We start from the raw sequence: 13,540 nt of genomic DNA on the forward strand, positions 1-13,540 counted from the left end.
TCTTTATTTTTCTCTTCCATTTGCAAGAAAGATGAACATTGTTCTTTGTCAGATTTCAGAATTAGAGACAGCATTGATTGGGCTGAATAATCCGAGTCATCACGACATTACAAATTTAATAGAAGACTTCCAGAGTAAGGTAGATAACTCATGTTAAACTATAAACAGGAGACTTCCAGAGTAAGGTAGGTAACTCATATTAAACTATAAACAGGAGACTTCCAGAGTAAGGGAGGTAACTCATATTAAACTATAAACAGGAGACTTCCAGAGTAAGGTAGGTAACTCATATTAAACTATAAACAGGAGACTTCCAGAGTAAGGTAGGTAACTCATGTTAAACTATAAACAGGAGACTTCCAGAGTAAGGTAGGTAACTCATGTTAAACTATAAACAGGAGACTTCAAGGGTGAGTCAAGTTCGTATCTTTATGTGCTATACATTTATGTGTATATGTTTTATGAGACTGAATATGGACATACCAAACGCCTCTTTTTTTATAAATCACTAAGGATGATGTTTCTAATTTTGTAGAGTACTGATGTTCCAGATGAAGAATTTATTTTAAAATCTGACATGGACAAGATTAATAGTCTATTCAGTGCTACAACACTTGAAGGAATATTTGAAGATCTAAGAAATGATGGTTCTGAATGGGCAACGAAACAACTACAAATACTACAGAAAATGGTAGGTTGTCTTTCTACACAAAAAATGGTAGGTTGTCTTTCTACACAGAAAATGGTAGGTTGTCTTTCTACACGGAAAATGGTAGGTTGTCTTTCTACACAGAGAATGGTAGGTTGTCTTTCTACACAGAAAATGGTAGTTTGTCTTTCTACACAGAAAATGGTAGGTTGTCTTTCTACACAAAAAATGGTAGGTTGTCTTTCTACACAGAAAATGGTAGGTTGTCTTTCTACACAGAAAATGGTCGGTTGTCTTTCTACACTTAAAATGGTAGGTTGTCTTTCTACACAGAGAATGGTAGGTTGTCTTTCTACACAGAAAATGGTAGGTTGTCTTTCTACACAGAAAATGGTAGGTTGTCTTTCAACACAGAGAATGGTAGGTTGTCTTACTACACAGAAAATGGTAGGTTGTCTTTCTACACAAAAAATGGTAGTTTGTCTTTCTACACAGAAAATGGTAGGTTGTCTTTCTACACAAAAAATGGTAGGTTGTCTTTCTACACAGAAAATGGTAGGTTGTCTTTCTACACAGAAAATGGTCGGTTGTCTTTCTACACTTAAAATGGTAGGTTGTCTTTCTACACAGAGAATGGTAGGTTGTCTTTCTACACAGAAAATGGTAGGTTGTCTTTCTACACAGAAAATGGTAGGTTGTCTTTCAACACAGAGAATGGTAGGTTGTCTTTCTACACAGAAAATGATAGGTTGTCTTTCTACACAGAAAATGGTAGGTTGTCTTTCTACACAAAAAATGGTAGGTTGTCTTTCTACACAAAAAATGGTAGGTTGTCTTTCTACACAGAAAATGATAGGTTGTCTTTCTACACAGAAAATGGTAGGTTGTCTTTCTACACAAAAAATGGTAGTTTGTCTTTCTACACAGAGAATGGTAGGTTGTCTTTCTACACAAAAAATGGTAGGTTGTCTTTCTACACAAAAAATGGTAGTTTGTCTTTCTACACAGAAAATGGTAGGTTGTCTTTCTACACAAAAAATGGTAGGTTGTCTTTCTACACAGAGAATGGTAGGTTGTCTTTCTACACAAAAAATGGTATGTTGTCTTTCTACACAGAGAATGGTAGGTCGTCACTAAACACATAAAATAGAAAGTTATCTCTCTGTACAGGTAGGTTGTCTCACAAATAGTAAGATTGAATAGGAAAATCTAGGAAATGTTGGTTCTTATGTAGAGTTTATCTGTTTAGAATAATTCTAATGTATTGAAAGGAAATTTAAGAAAACTGATAAAATTGTCTTTGAACATAATATTATAATCTATTTTACAATAGCAACCACTTTACTTTCAACATATAATCTATTTCAAAAAAGCAACCACTTTACTTTCAACATATAATTTATTTCACAAAAGCAACCACTTTACTTTCAACATATAATCTATTGGATAAAATCAACCACTTGACCATTTGCATAGTTTGACTCATATATCATACACGTTATTTTGCTACTGTATGTGCCCTCAGAAAATTTTCTGTCAATATGATTTCATCAACAACCTATAACTCTGTGACAACATGTAATCTCCCTTTTAGTCCCCAACATCGATGAAGATCACACTAAGACAGATACTGGAGGGGCGGAACATGTCCCTTGGGGACTGTTTACAGATGGAATACAGACTGAGCCAGAGATGTATAGATGACAAGGATTTCTACGAGGGGGTTCGAGCTGGTAATGATATAATGTTAGGGATAGCATTGATTCTGTTATAGTAAGGAACACATAAATTGATGACAAGGTTTTCTACGAGGGGTATCAAACTGGTAATTATATAATGTTAGGGATAGCATTGATTAGTAAGGAACACATAAATTGATGACAAGGATTTCTACGAGGGGGTTCGAGCAGGTAATTATATAATGTTAGGGATAGCATTGATTCTGTTATCGTAAGGAATACATAAATTGTAGATTCTTTAGGTAATAAGAGTTTTTTCCCAATTGTCTGCCTGTCTCCCCAATTCCCTAGTAGGACTAAGTCGGGACAAACTGTTTTTCCCAATTGTCTGCCTGTCTCCCCCATCCCCTTGAAGGACTAAATCGGGACAAACTATTTTTTCCCAATTGTCTGCCTGTCTCTCCCCCCATCCCCTCGAAGAACTAATTCAAGCCTACTTATATAAGGAATTGATTAATTAATTTGTGTTGTTTTTTTGTTGATGAATGCAATATGTTTAGTAAAAATGTCATTTGAGGACTTTCCTCAAACAGGAGATCTCCAGTTTATCAACATTTGATCTTTGACAGGTATGGAAACCTATTCTGTAATGTTAATTGCTAGCTTGTGAGTTTTCAGTAACTGGAATAAACCTAAATCTATTATTGTTTGTTTCCACAGTTCTTGTAGACAAGGATCACAGTCCTAAGTGGGATCCAGATACCATCGAAGGAGTTACAAGTGATAAAGTAGACTGGTATTTTTCTGAATTGCCCAGTGAGAGGGAGCTGCAATTATAATACACATTCTCAGATAAATCCAAAATTGACATAAACGTGATCAGGAGCACGAAGTGGTAAAGAGAATGCAGCACAACAAAATTAGTTCTGTGTGGATCAAAGGCTGCTGTGATTGTTTTAAGGAATACATATAAGTAAAACTTTTCAGAATTATGTTTAAGTACTTTTGGTAGATATATTTTGGTAAGTCCTCTTTTAGTGTATCATTTAATTGATTAGTACAATGGTCAGAAGTAAGAAGTGCAATCTTATTTCACATTTCGGCTCAAAAATAGGAATGTTACAACAGTATTCATGCTTATAGTATGTTTTATATGAAAGTCCTCTAATGTTTTATACAAAGAAACAAATCAATGTACAACAAAACAATTATCCTTTCTCTTCAGTAGATCCATACTACAAAGTATCAACTTGATGTTCATTTTTTGTAGATGCTCAGTATGTGATCTCAAATATATCATTTTCCACCATTCTCACATTTCACAATCCTTCCAGTATGGCTTTATTGTGTAGTGCTATAATTTTAATTTTGGACTTTGAACCTATGCCATAGTACGGCATATGTTATCCATGTCAATGTTTTCCTTTAAACAACTTCTTCTCAATAACCATGAGACACAGTGACCAGATATTGGTTCTGTGGGATGCTGGGGTGAAAGGCTACCAGGTTTGTTCAAAAGAATGACCTTGACTCACATTCAAATTCACAGGGGTCAAATAGGCTTAAATTTATACACCACTTCTTCTCAATACCAATGAGGCCCAGTGACTTGACATTGGGCCTGTAGCATGCTAAGTTGAAGGTGCTACCAGGTTTGTTCAAATCAAAGACTCAAACTTGCCTACATTGTTCCTGAGTGGGTCCTAACCAATGGTTCTTACCTGGTATTTTTTTGGTTCGGTCTGGAATTCAAATGAATGACTTTGACCTACTTTCAAAGCCTCAGGGATCAAATGAATTAAAATCTTTAAACAACTTGTTAACTACCAAGATACCTACGATTATGATATTCCAGCTGTAGCATGGTGGAATGAAAAATTCAAGGTCACAGGAACAAGTGACATATTTTCCTTAAACAACTTCATCTTAATAACAAGACGCAGTGTCCTGGTATCTGGCCAGTAACATGCTGGTAAGGCCTACCCAGTTTGTCCCTGGCCTTATTTCAAGGTCACAGGTCCGAGATGTGATTAATGCTGGTTAAAAAGTAAAACATCATATGTCGGTGTACACATTAGAACTCGGTTGGACATTAAGGTCCCTGGACCTCTTGTTGTTATATCATTAATCTATGAAATAGTGTGTCCAACTAAATAACAGCATCAATAATATTTGATATATGAATGATTATGAACCAAAAATATCTTTAATATATAATACACAAACTGCCTTATGTATATAAAAGTACATGCAGTACCCTTCTTCCAATCATTTCAGTATTTTCTTATGTACCAAAAATGCAAAACTAGCCCTAAGACACTAATAAAAACAAACTGAATAAAGATCAAAGGGTTAACTTAAGGTTTTTTTCTTGTTTCTTTGATCGGCTTTGCAATTTTACAAATTATATTTTGATGACCTAGGTAAAATGATAAAATGATTCATGTTTGTTTAAAAAATAGCAAAAATAATCAGAGAAGACAATTTTAAAATCAAATTAGACTTACCTGTAAGTTGATATTTGATGTCAGTTCTGTTTTCTTCTGGGACGTTTACATGAGATAAAGATGAGAGAACAGAATTGACATGATATATCAACCTCATTTATTCTCTCCTCTGTCAAGTACTCATGGTCACGTGTTTCTGAACACAACACAGACTCAACATATATACACTGTACATCCATATCATGGACAAAGTCAAGCATGGAATTAGAAATATCTCTACTATCACAGTGATGAGTCACAAAGGTGGGGTTTCAAAATGGCCTCAGAAACAAATACGATAGCTTGTATGTGCTATTGGTAGCCTCCATATACATGTAGTTTTATGCTTACAAATAGGCTTTTAAGTCCAAACGTACATACACAAGAATATAGTGCCCTTTTTGTGTCAAAAAAAGAAGAAAAAAATGTATGTTTTTTGGGGGCAATGCTACAATATCAATTGTTAATACACAGGGCATGACACTTACAATAATAACCAACTAAAGTGAAATTTCCACTTTCAAAATAACAGGCTTATTCCCTGATAACCATAAAAATTAAATGCTCTTTTTTTCAATCAATTTGAATCAATTTTATGACAAGAACGCTACATTATAGATTTATGTTGGTTTACACATGAAAGCACCTTTTCTGGAATCCAATATGGCTTCCTCGTCCTAAAATCTGATTGACCATGTCAGTGTTGGTCAACATCATATTTCTAATTATCCAAATTAACAATACCTAATATTTGGAAGATGGCGGTAGGTAGTGAAATCTACATTCCCTGACAATTCTGGAAATACGCAAATTCCAAATCAAACACCAGGACAGGGATACCGGAAATATAGGTAAAGGGAAATGTGGAAACTTGTATTGCGAAAAGCGGCACTGAAAAGGCGAACATATTGCCACGTTTTTGCAGCAGTGTTTTTACAAGAGAACCAATAGGAAACGTACGTCAGCAACTTTTTAAACATATTAAAACACTTTTTGTTTGGAAGGAAATTGATTAAAAATCACAATTCAAACAAATCTCAAGGCCCAGACACATCATCCAGAGGTATTAAAATAACCTGTCATACAATAAACCACTCCAAATACTTTTCAATCAAACGATGCGTACTGGCTGTGTCATCGGCTAGGAAAGTGCGGGAGATGACAGCTATTTTTAAGAAAGAATATAAGTGTTGTGCTGGAAACTATAGACCAGTCAGCTTAGCAAATACTACTGAAAAAGGTTATAAGAAATCGTATTCGTATTATGGAACATCTTATAAATATCAATCTTCTTAGTACTCAGTAGTCCGGGTTTGTGAAAGGTAGATCCACAATACTCCAGGGTTTTAAAGCTATGAATGACGAGGAAAATCATTGATGAAGGTAGTGGTATCGAGGTTGTTTATATTTCTTTATGAAGGCGTTTGACACCGTTCCATACAGAAGGTTAATCGGCAAAATGAAGTATGGTTTTTGAGAAGATTTAATACGTTGGTTAGAAGACAACAAGTTGTTGTAAATGGTCACATTGTATTGTGACCATTTCCAATTGGCACCAAGTCATCAGAGGCACACAACAAGGCAGTGTCCTGGAGCCTTCGTTGTTTGTTATCAATGACCTGGCAGATGTCGTCGATGCCAATGCCCTACTGTTTGCCGACGATTCGAAATTGTATAAATACCACATGGTAAATGGAGATCTTCAGCGGGACCTAGACAACTTACGAGAATGGTAGGATACCTGACTGCTAAAATGCAACACAATGAATTTAGGAAAGAAGAATAGATCCAACAATTTACATTTATATCGGTATATTGATGGTCTGAGAACAACAGTAACGTTAGCAGAGGAAACAAGAGAAAGACCTTGGAATAATTATAGATAAATTAAATTTAAAAATCAAATACAAGCAGTCGTAAACAAATTGAATCGAATACTCGGAGCTATCAGAATATCATACACACTCTTGGATAAAAAGAATCGGTCTGCTTACTGTATAAGGCTTTAGTTTGACCCCATTTGGAATATGGAGCATGCATATAGAATCCATACAAACACGGGACATTGATCTGCTTGAAAACGTTCCAGAGCGAGCTACGAAATTACTACCAGGAATGAAAGATTTCGTATGAGGAACGATTGCTTAAAATCTTGAAGGGAGGCTATGAGTCAACAGCATCACACGGACTTTTGCCAATAAAGCAAGAGAGAAGGACCCGTGAACATTCACTCAGCCTGGATAAATCAAGAAGTAGACTGGACACGAGGAAATATTCGTTCACTAAAAGAATGGTGGACTGCTGGAACTCAGAAAATGTAGTTCAAGCTCTAAATTTAATCCGTTTCGAAAACTGTCTGGACAAAATTTGGAGTAACGTCAAAGCATAAAACTAGTATATCTTTGTTTGAATATCATATGGACAAGATCTGAATATAGAGGCAATTATGCCTGCGTTCAGAATATACTACGTTATACAAAGTTATATGCCTCCAGTGGATCTGAAATCGTACAATGTCCCGTGATGCCGATATATCCAGATCGCGTAGTCACCATCATTACTTAGGTGCTCACTGATGTTGCCAGTGATATTCGGTATGTGCCACAGGATATTGTCCGAAGGGTTTCCATATCTGACTTTGGAAAGCCACAATTATCCGCAGTCGCATTTACTTAGACAAATAGCGACTTGGCCATTCTGGTAAAATCTTGGTTATCTTTCCCTCGCTGAACTAAGCTGTCTATTTGTCAACTAGCACCCTATCCTTTGCGTCTCACTCTGGTTTTATAACATACTGGTCGTTGGATTCCATTGAGACGGGCTGATACTATTCTAGCGAATGCCTCGATGACCTCAATTGTGGGACTATCATATTTAGCTTGTATGTTGTCATGTTGACTCTGCCCGGATATATAGGACCGTGTACCCAAAGACTGGTCTCGTTTGGTTAGTTTATATCGACGAGGTAGCACTCTAAATTAAACACGACACGCGGCATTTACAAAATGGACGAAATTGGTGAAACAGCAGTGATCCAATATTTGCATAAACAGGATCAACACCCAAGGATATCCATAATGATATGGTAGCAACACTAGGGAAAGATGCCCTTTCATATACTACAGTGTAAAGGTGGGTGGCAGAATTTAAGCGCGGCCTACAGAGCCTTGAGGATGATCCCCGTCCTGGAAGGCTTGACAATGTTGCAACCCCAGAAATGGTCAATAAAGTTCATGATATTCTTTTTGACTGACAGATGAGTCACAGAAAGATATATAGCCAGTAGAGTTCAGTTGGCATTTCACAGATAAGAGTACATTCCATTCTGACCGAGGATCTGGCAATGAGAAAGCTTTCGGCCTGATGGGTAAATATCAAACTTAAGAAGCGCCGCGGAAAAACTCAATAAAGGTCTGCTGATGACTTCATACATACAGTGATTGGGTGACTTTCTGAACAGCCAAGAAAAGGAGTTCTATAAAAGTGGCGATGAGACCCTTAAACACCGCTGGCAAAAGTGTAGAGATACTGAAGGGGATTATTATGAAAAATAATACAATATGTCCAGCTAAATTCAAATCCTTATATACGAGATTATCTGCAGCTTGTGATGAGAACCCAGGAATAGATAAAGATATATATTCTTTCAAGTATGACAGTCGCCCGCTTGCCATAAAATGCAGGGAACAATAGTTAAGTCGAATGATTCTACTATGGAATGAAATGTTTTCGATATACTGGAAACTGACATGTAAAAAATAATTGAACACTGTTTCCAGGATATGTCCGTCTTCACTTTTACCCAGAACAACAGCAGTGCATCTTCGTGGTTTGGAGTGTAAATACTGTACACTTAAATTGTCAATAGAGGATCAACAGTGTGAAAGAATTTCTTGAAACTGTTTTCTTGGTCAGCCTGTCCAGGCTTTACAATCTGCATCATCCAGAGAGGACAAACGCAGCGTGAAGACACCTGCATTATCGATTTCATTCAATCGCTTCAATCATTTCTCTGTGCAATCGCTTCGACAAGAAATGTGTAACTGATCTGTACTGTTCCAGTGTTCGATTTTAACATTTTCACAGTGTATGGATGTACCAACTGTAGATCAGAGTAAAATTAATTGAATTAAGACCACCTGTCTAAAAGTTATTAGATCAAGAGTCTCATGGTCCTTAACGATCATCTGAGTTTCTGATATATATACCAGATAGCTATCTAAATTTGACCCTTTTTGACCCCGCTATCTGCCCATGTGGGTCAGTTTGGGCCAAAGATCCCTTACCAGCAAACTGCCTTCCTAAACTGCTATTTCCAATAAAAATGAAACAGATGATAGTAAAAAAAAAACGTAATTTCCGTATATACTTGTAAACAAAAGTTGATTAAGTTTTCTTTCCTAAGGGGCTAACATGAGACCCCAGGGTCATGAAACTCACAAAAAAAGGGTATTTGATTCTACTTTATTTTGTCCTTGAGAAGATTTTTTTAATTTAATCTAATTTGACCCTTTTTGGTCCCACCCATCAGCCCCTGGAGGTCAGTCGGGGACAACCTGTGCGATCAAACTGTCATCCCATGCTGATACTGTTAACCAAGTTAGAATGTATTCCAATAGAAATGAAACAAATAATGATAGTCAAAAATTTGATTCCCCAATACAAATTATAGTAAAGTTTAACCCCTCCCCAGGGGCAAACATGAGAACCAACATGAGGAGCAACATCTTTTGGAGAATATTATAGTTAGTGTGAAACCTGATATTTTATTTGGTACAGAAACAAAGATTGATATCAGTTGATATCAACCCCCGGGGTTCAATATCTATCGTACTGACAGAAATCTATTGGTGTTGGTGTACTACTGGCAGTTAAAGACACTAACGTATCATCAGTGTCCAAGAACTTCATATAGACTGTGAAATCATTTGGTGTAAATTGTATTTAGTAGGACATTAGACCATATACCTCTCTATCTCCTACAATCCCAAAACATACAACTAGGAAGGTTTGCATTCATTGTAGAAGCTATGGACTTCAACCTTTGTGGAATGGAAAAAATAATACGCTGAAACCAAACACCCAGTATAGTATAAACACCACTCTTTCACAGACACATTGAGCGATTACAACCTAAACTAACTTGAACTAGAACCAACAAGAGGAATGAACATTCCAGATCTCATAGTTATCAACAATCCATCAAGCTTCAGACGGGTCGAGGATATTCCAGGCACGACATCTTTTATGCAGAAGTGATACAATACCACGCAAGAGTGGACAAACACCGAGACTGATCTCTATACAAACAAACAAAATGGGAGAACCCGAGGAAACATATCAGAGACATTGATTGCAAATAAAGATATAGATAATACCGGTGTAGATATTAACATCATGTGGATCCTTTTCAAGGCACATCTTAGAAGGCAGCATCAAATCAAATATACCACACAAAACAGCCAAACAGAAGGATAGTCTACCCTGGGTCATAAAGGTCCTGCGTCGAAAAAAAGAGATGGTACAAGAGAAAGAATAAATCTGGTAACCACAAGAACATTCAAGCAACTAAAGAAAGATACACAACGAGATCTACGACAGGCCTATTGGAAGTATATAGAGGGAATAATGACATCATCACCAGAAGATCAAAATATCACTGAAGTATTCAGAATATCATACTTATAGCAGAATAGCGGTTTTGGACATATATCAAGGACAAACGCTCAGACGGTAATACCACCCCGCCAGTCAAAGCTTACGGAGTTCTCCATCAAAACCCGACTGATTAAGTTAACATCCTAAACAGACAGTTTCAAGAAGCATTCTCAGCAAAATCAAAGAAGATTACAAAGAAAAATGCTATATGATCAAAAGAATACCACCAGCGGGATTCAAAAGCTATTCCAAAATAGTATTACATCTCGATTGCTAAAGGAAATGTTATCAGAGATCGCTCCAATCCTAAAGACCATATTCCTCGAGTCATATCACACCAGGGAAGTCCCAACCTAACGATGACATCACAGTAAACATCGATAAAGGAAAACTGAAGGACTGCCTATTATAAAGGATTTCAGCAAGGCTTTCGACAAGGTGAATCACAGCTTATTGGTGCATAAACTACATCACTATGACATCGGAGGTAAAACCATCACCTGTATTAAAAACTTCTTAGCAGACCGGAAACAAGCTGTAGTGATTGAAGGTGTGACATCAGAATACACCAACTTGAAGTCCGGAGTACCACAGGGGTCAGTGCTCGGGCCGAATTTATTCCTTCTGCAAATTAACGACATGGTAAAACAACATCGGAGCCACTGTCAGACTATTCGCTGATGACACCATACTTTATCTTGCTGTAACATCGGGCACAGATAACATCAACCTGCAGCCATGTCTAGATAAGCTAGCGGTATGGGAGCAGGCATTTATGATGAAAATTCAATGTGAAAATGTAATGTGATGACAATCGGCAAGAAAAGAAACCATATCATCCGGGTCTTCACACTCCATGGCCATTTTCTCGTAACATATGCCAAATATCCTGGAGCAACTATAACATTTGATTTGAAATGCAACACTCATATTAGTAGCATCTGCAAACGTGTCAAAAAAACTATTCGGAAAAGAAATCTTATTATCAGCAACCTATCCATCGAAGAAAAAAATGCCTATAAAAGCCGAGTATTACAAAATAACTTATAGAATTGGATAAGTTCAAGGATTTTAAAATAAGTACCGAGGTTTAATCAGTCAATAAGTATTTTCCTCATGTAATAAACTGAAACAAGCCCTGGGCATAATTGGTTGGAATGGAGATCAAATCCAGATCAGAATTATGAACACAATATGTCAGAATAATAGTCGTAGGGTTCTGTAACTACCAATATCAGTGTGCCTTAACGCGTAACAGGTAGGGAGGGATGACAAGGGCAATAATTATCCAATACGGTAGCAGTCAAGCATTCCCTAAACTATAAAAGTGAGAGGTTTGGTAGAGTCGAGAGACACACACGGACACCCTCGAACACAGACTGACGGAAGGGCCGGAACGTTATAGAAAGACAGAACTGACCAGCTTTTGAAAAAACATCCTCAAAACTTGAAATTGGACAAGTATTGTGTTATCCTAGTTTGACTAGTACTTGAATATGCAAGTGCATCATGGGACTCACATCAACAAAACAACAAAAACAGACTGGAAATGGTACAGCGTAGAAATGTAAAACATCGTAATGATAACACATCATCAGTTAGCTCTCTACTTTAACAACTGAACTGAACATCACTTGAAGAAAGAAAGAGATCACGATTCACCATGCTATCCAGATACCGTCCTCGCAAACAACAACAAGAACAGGGTCATTCTATCCTCAGAGACTGGAATACCTTGCCCACTAACACTGCTGCCGCTGAGAGCCTTGTCATTTTCAAGGCTCTCCTTTAACAATTAATCTCGAGATTTTGTAAAGTCTACACTGTACAGAGCACTTTTTTTAAACTTTAAATGCCCACAACACAACGTAGAAAAATACTAGTAGTCAAGAAGAAGAGCCATAGATAATATAATCGACCACTATGTCCGTCTTTTCTGAGGAAAGTTTCAGTAATTGCTAAAATATCCGTTTTAGTTAGTTTAATTAACAACATCTTCCTTGAATTTAGAAGTATCCCTTCCATAATTTGACCATCCAGTATCAACATTCCAGCGACGTAGTCGTAAATTTCCCTAACTTGTGTTTGTTCCCATAGTGTTGTGTATCATTGGAGAATCCGCTATCTCGTCTTTGGTTATGTTAGATACGTGTAAATGAGTTAGCCATTTAAGCCATTGTGTATGTATAGTCTAGAGGAGTTCCGACGAGAGGACCTGGAGGACAGGGAACACAAAAAGGTAGCTATGTTCGTCAGTCGTTCCTAAGCCAGCAAAGTGAGTGGACGCTCCGGGAACTTCTCTCAGCAAGTGAGTACACACGTAGGGCTAGGTGTAGTATAGTGGGATAACATTTGGTGGAAGCGGTGGGTAATATGCGTTAATGATTACAGTATATTGGTGGTTTTGGATGAGAGTTGCTCGATTCCGCTCAGAATTGTTTTGACGTATTGGCGGGAGATTTGAATTAGGTCATTGTTCGTTAGCAGTTTATAAAATTAACATTTATATGTCAATGATTTTTGTTATTGGGGCCCAGGAATCAAAATTGAATATAAGTTTGCTAACGAAAAATAGTAATAAATATGTCTACCAACGACGGTGAAGGGGTGAATAGAGTGTCGGCACCACTCAACTCTCCTCCTAAATTTGAAGGTAAAATAGGCGTAAAATAGGCGACGACTATGTTCTTTGGGAGGGTAGATTTAGTCCGACTTTGTTGGATACTGGTTCGTCCATTACTATTATGAGTGAGTATGTCCGTATGAAAATTAAGGTATTGGCAGGAAAGGATATCAAATCATTAGGGTGTATAGATGTCCGGGCAGCAAATGAGGCTAAAATGGACTTGTTAGGATATATAGAGGTCAATTTTGGTTTGTTTTTGTTTAACGTCCTATTAACAGCCAGGGTCATTTAAGGACGTGCCAGGTTTTGGAGGTGGAGGAAAGCCGGAGTACCCGGAGAAAAACCACCGGCCTACGGTCAGTACCTGGCAACTGCCCCACGTAGGAAAGTTTCGAACTCGCAACCCAGAGGTGGAGGGCTAGTGATAAAGTGTTGGGACACC

The 13,540-nt window shown here is 37.3% G+C and overlaps 1 protein-coding gene across 3 annotated transcripts in view; it reads left to right on the forward strand.

Annotated features, from left to right (window-relative positions):
• The window catches only part of LOC117322543 (3-hydroxyisobutyryl-CoA hydrolase, mitochondrial-like), a 48,144-nt gene extending 43,455 nt beyond the window's left edge, over positions 1–4,689 (forward strand). For all 3 annotated transcript variants that reach the window (XM_033877533.1, XM_033877534.1, XM_033877535.1), the window contains 4 exons: positions 53–139; positions 536–691; positions 2,244–2,382; positions 3,049–4,689. In XM_033877533.1, the coding sequence (XP_033733424.1) occupies positions 53–139; positions 536–691; positions 2,244–2,382; positions 3,049–3,167 (501 nt within the window). In that variant the 3' untranslated portion in view covers positions 3,168–4,689. The remainder of the gene's footprint in view (positions 1–52; positions 140–535; positions 692–2,243; positions 2,383–3,048) is intronic.
• The last annotated feature ends 8,851 nt before the right edge of the window (positions 4,690–13,540 follow it).

This window comes from Pecten maximus, chromosome 2 (assembly GCF_902652985.1).
Source record: "Pecten maximus chromosome 2, xPecMax1.1, whole genome shotgun sequence".
NCBI lineage: Eukaryota > Metazoa > Mollusca > Bivalvia > Pectinida > Pectinidae > Pecten > Pecten maximus.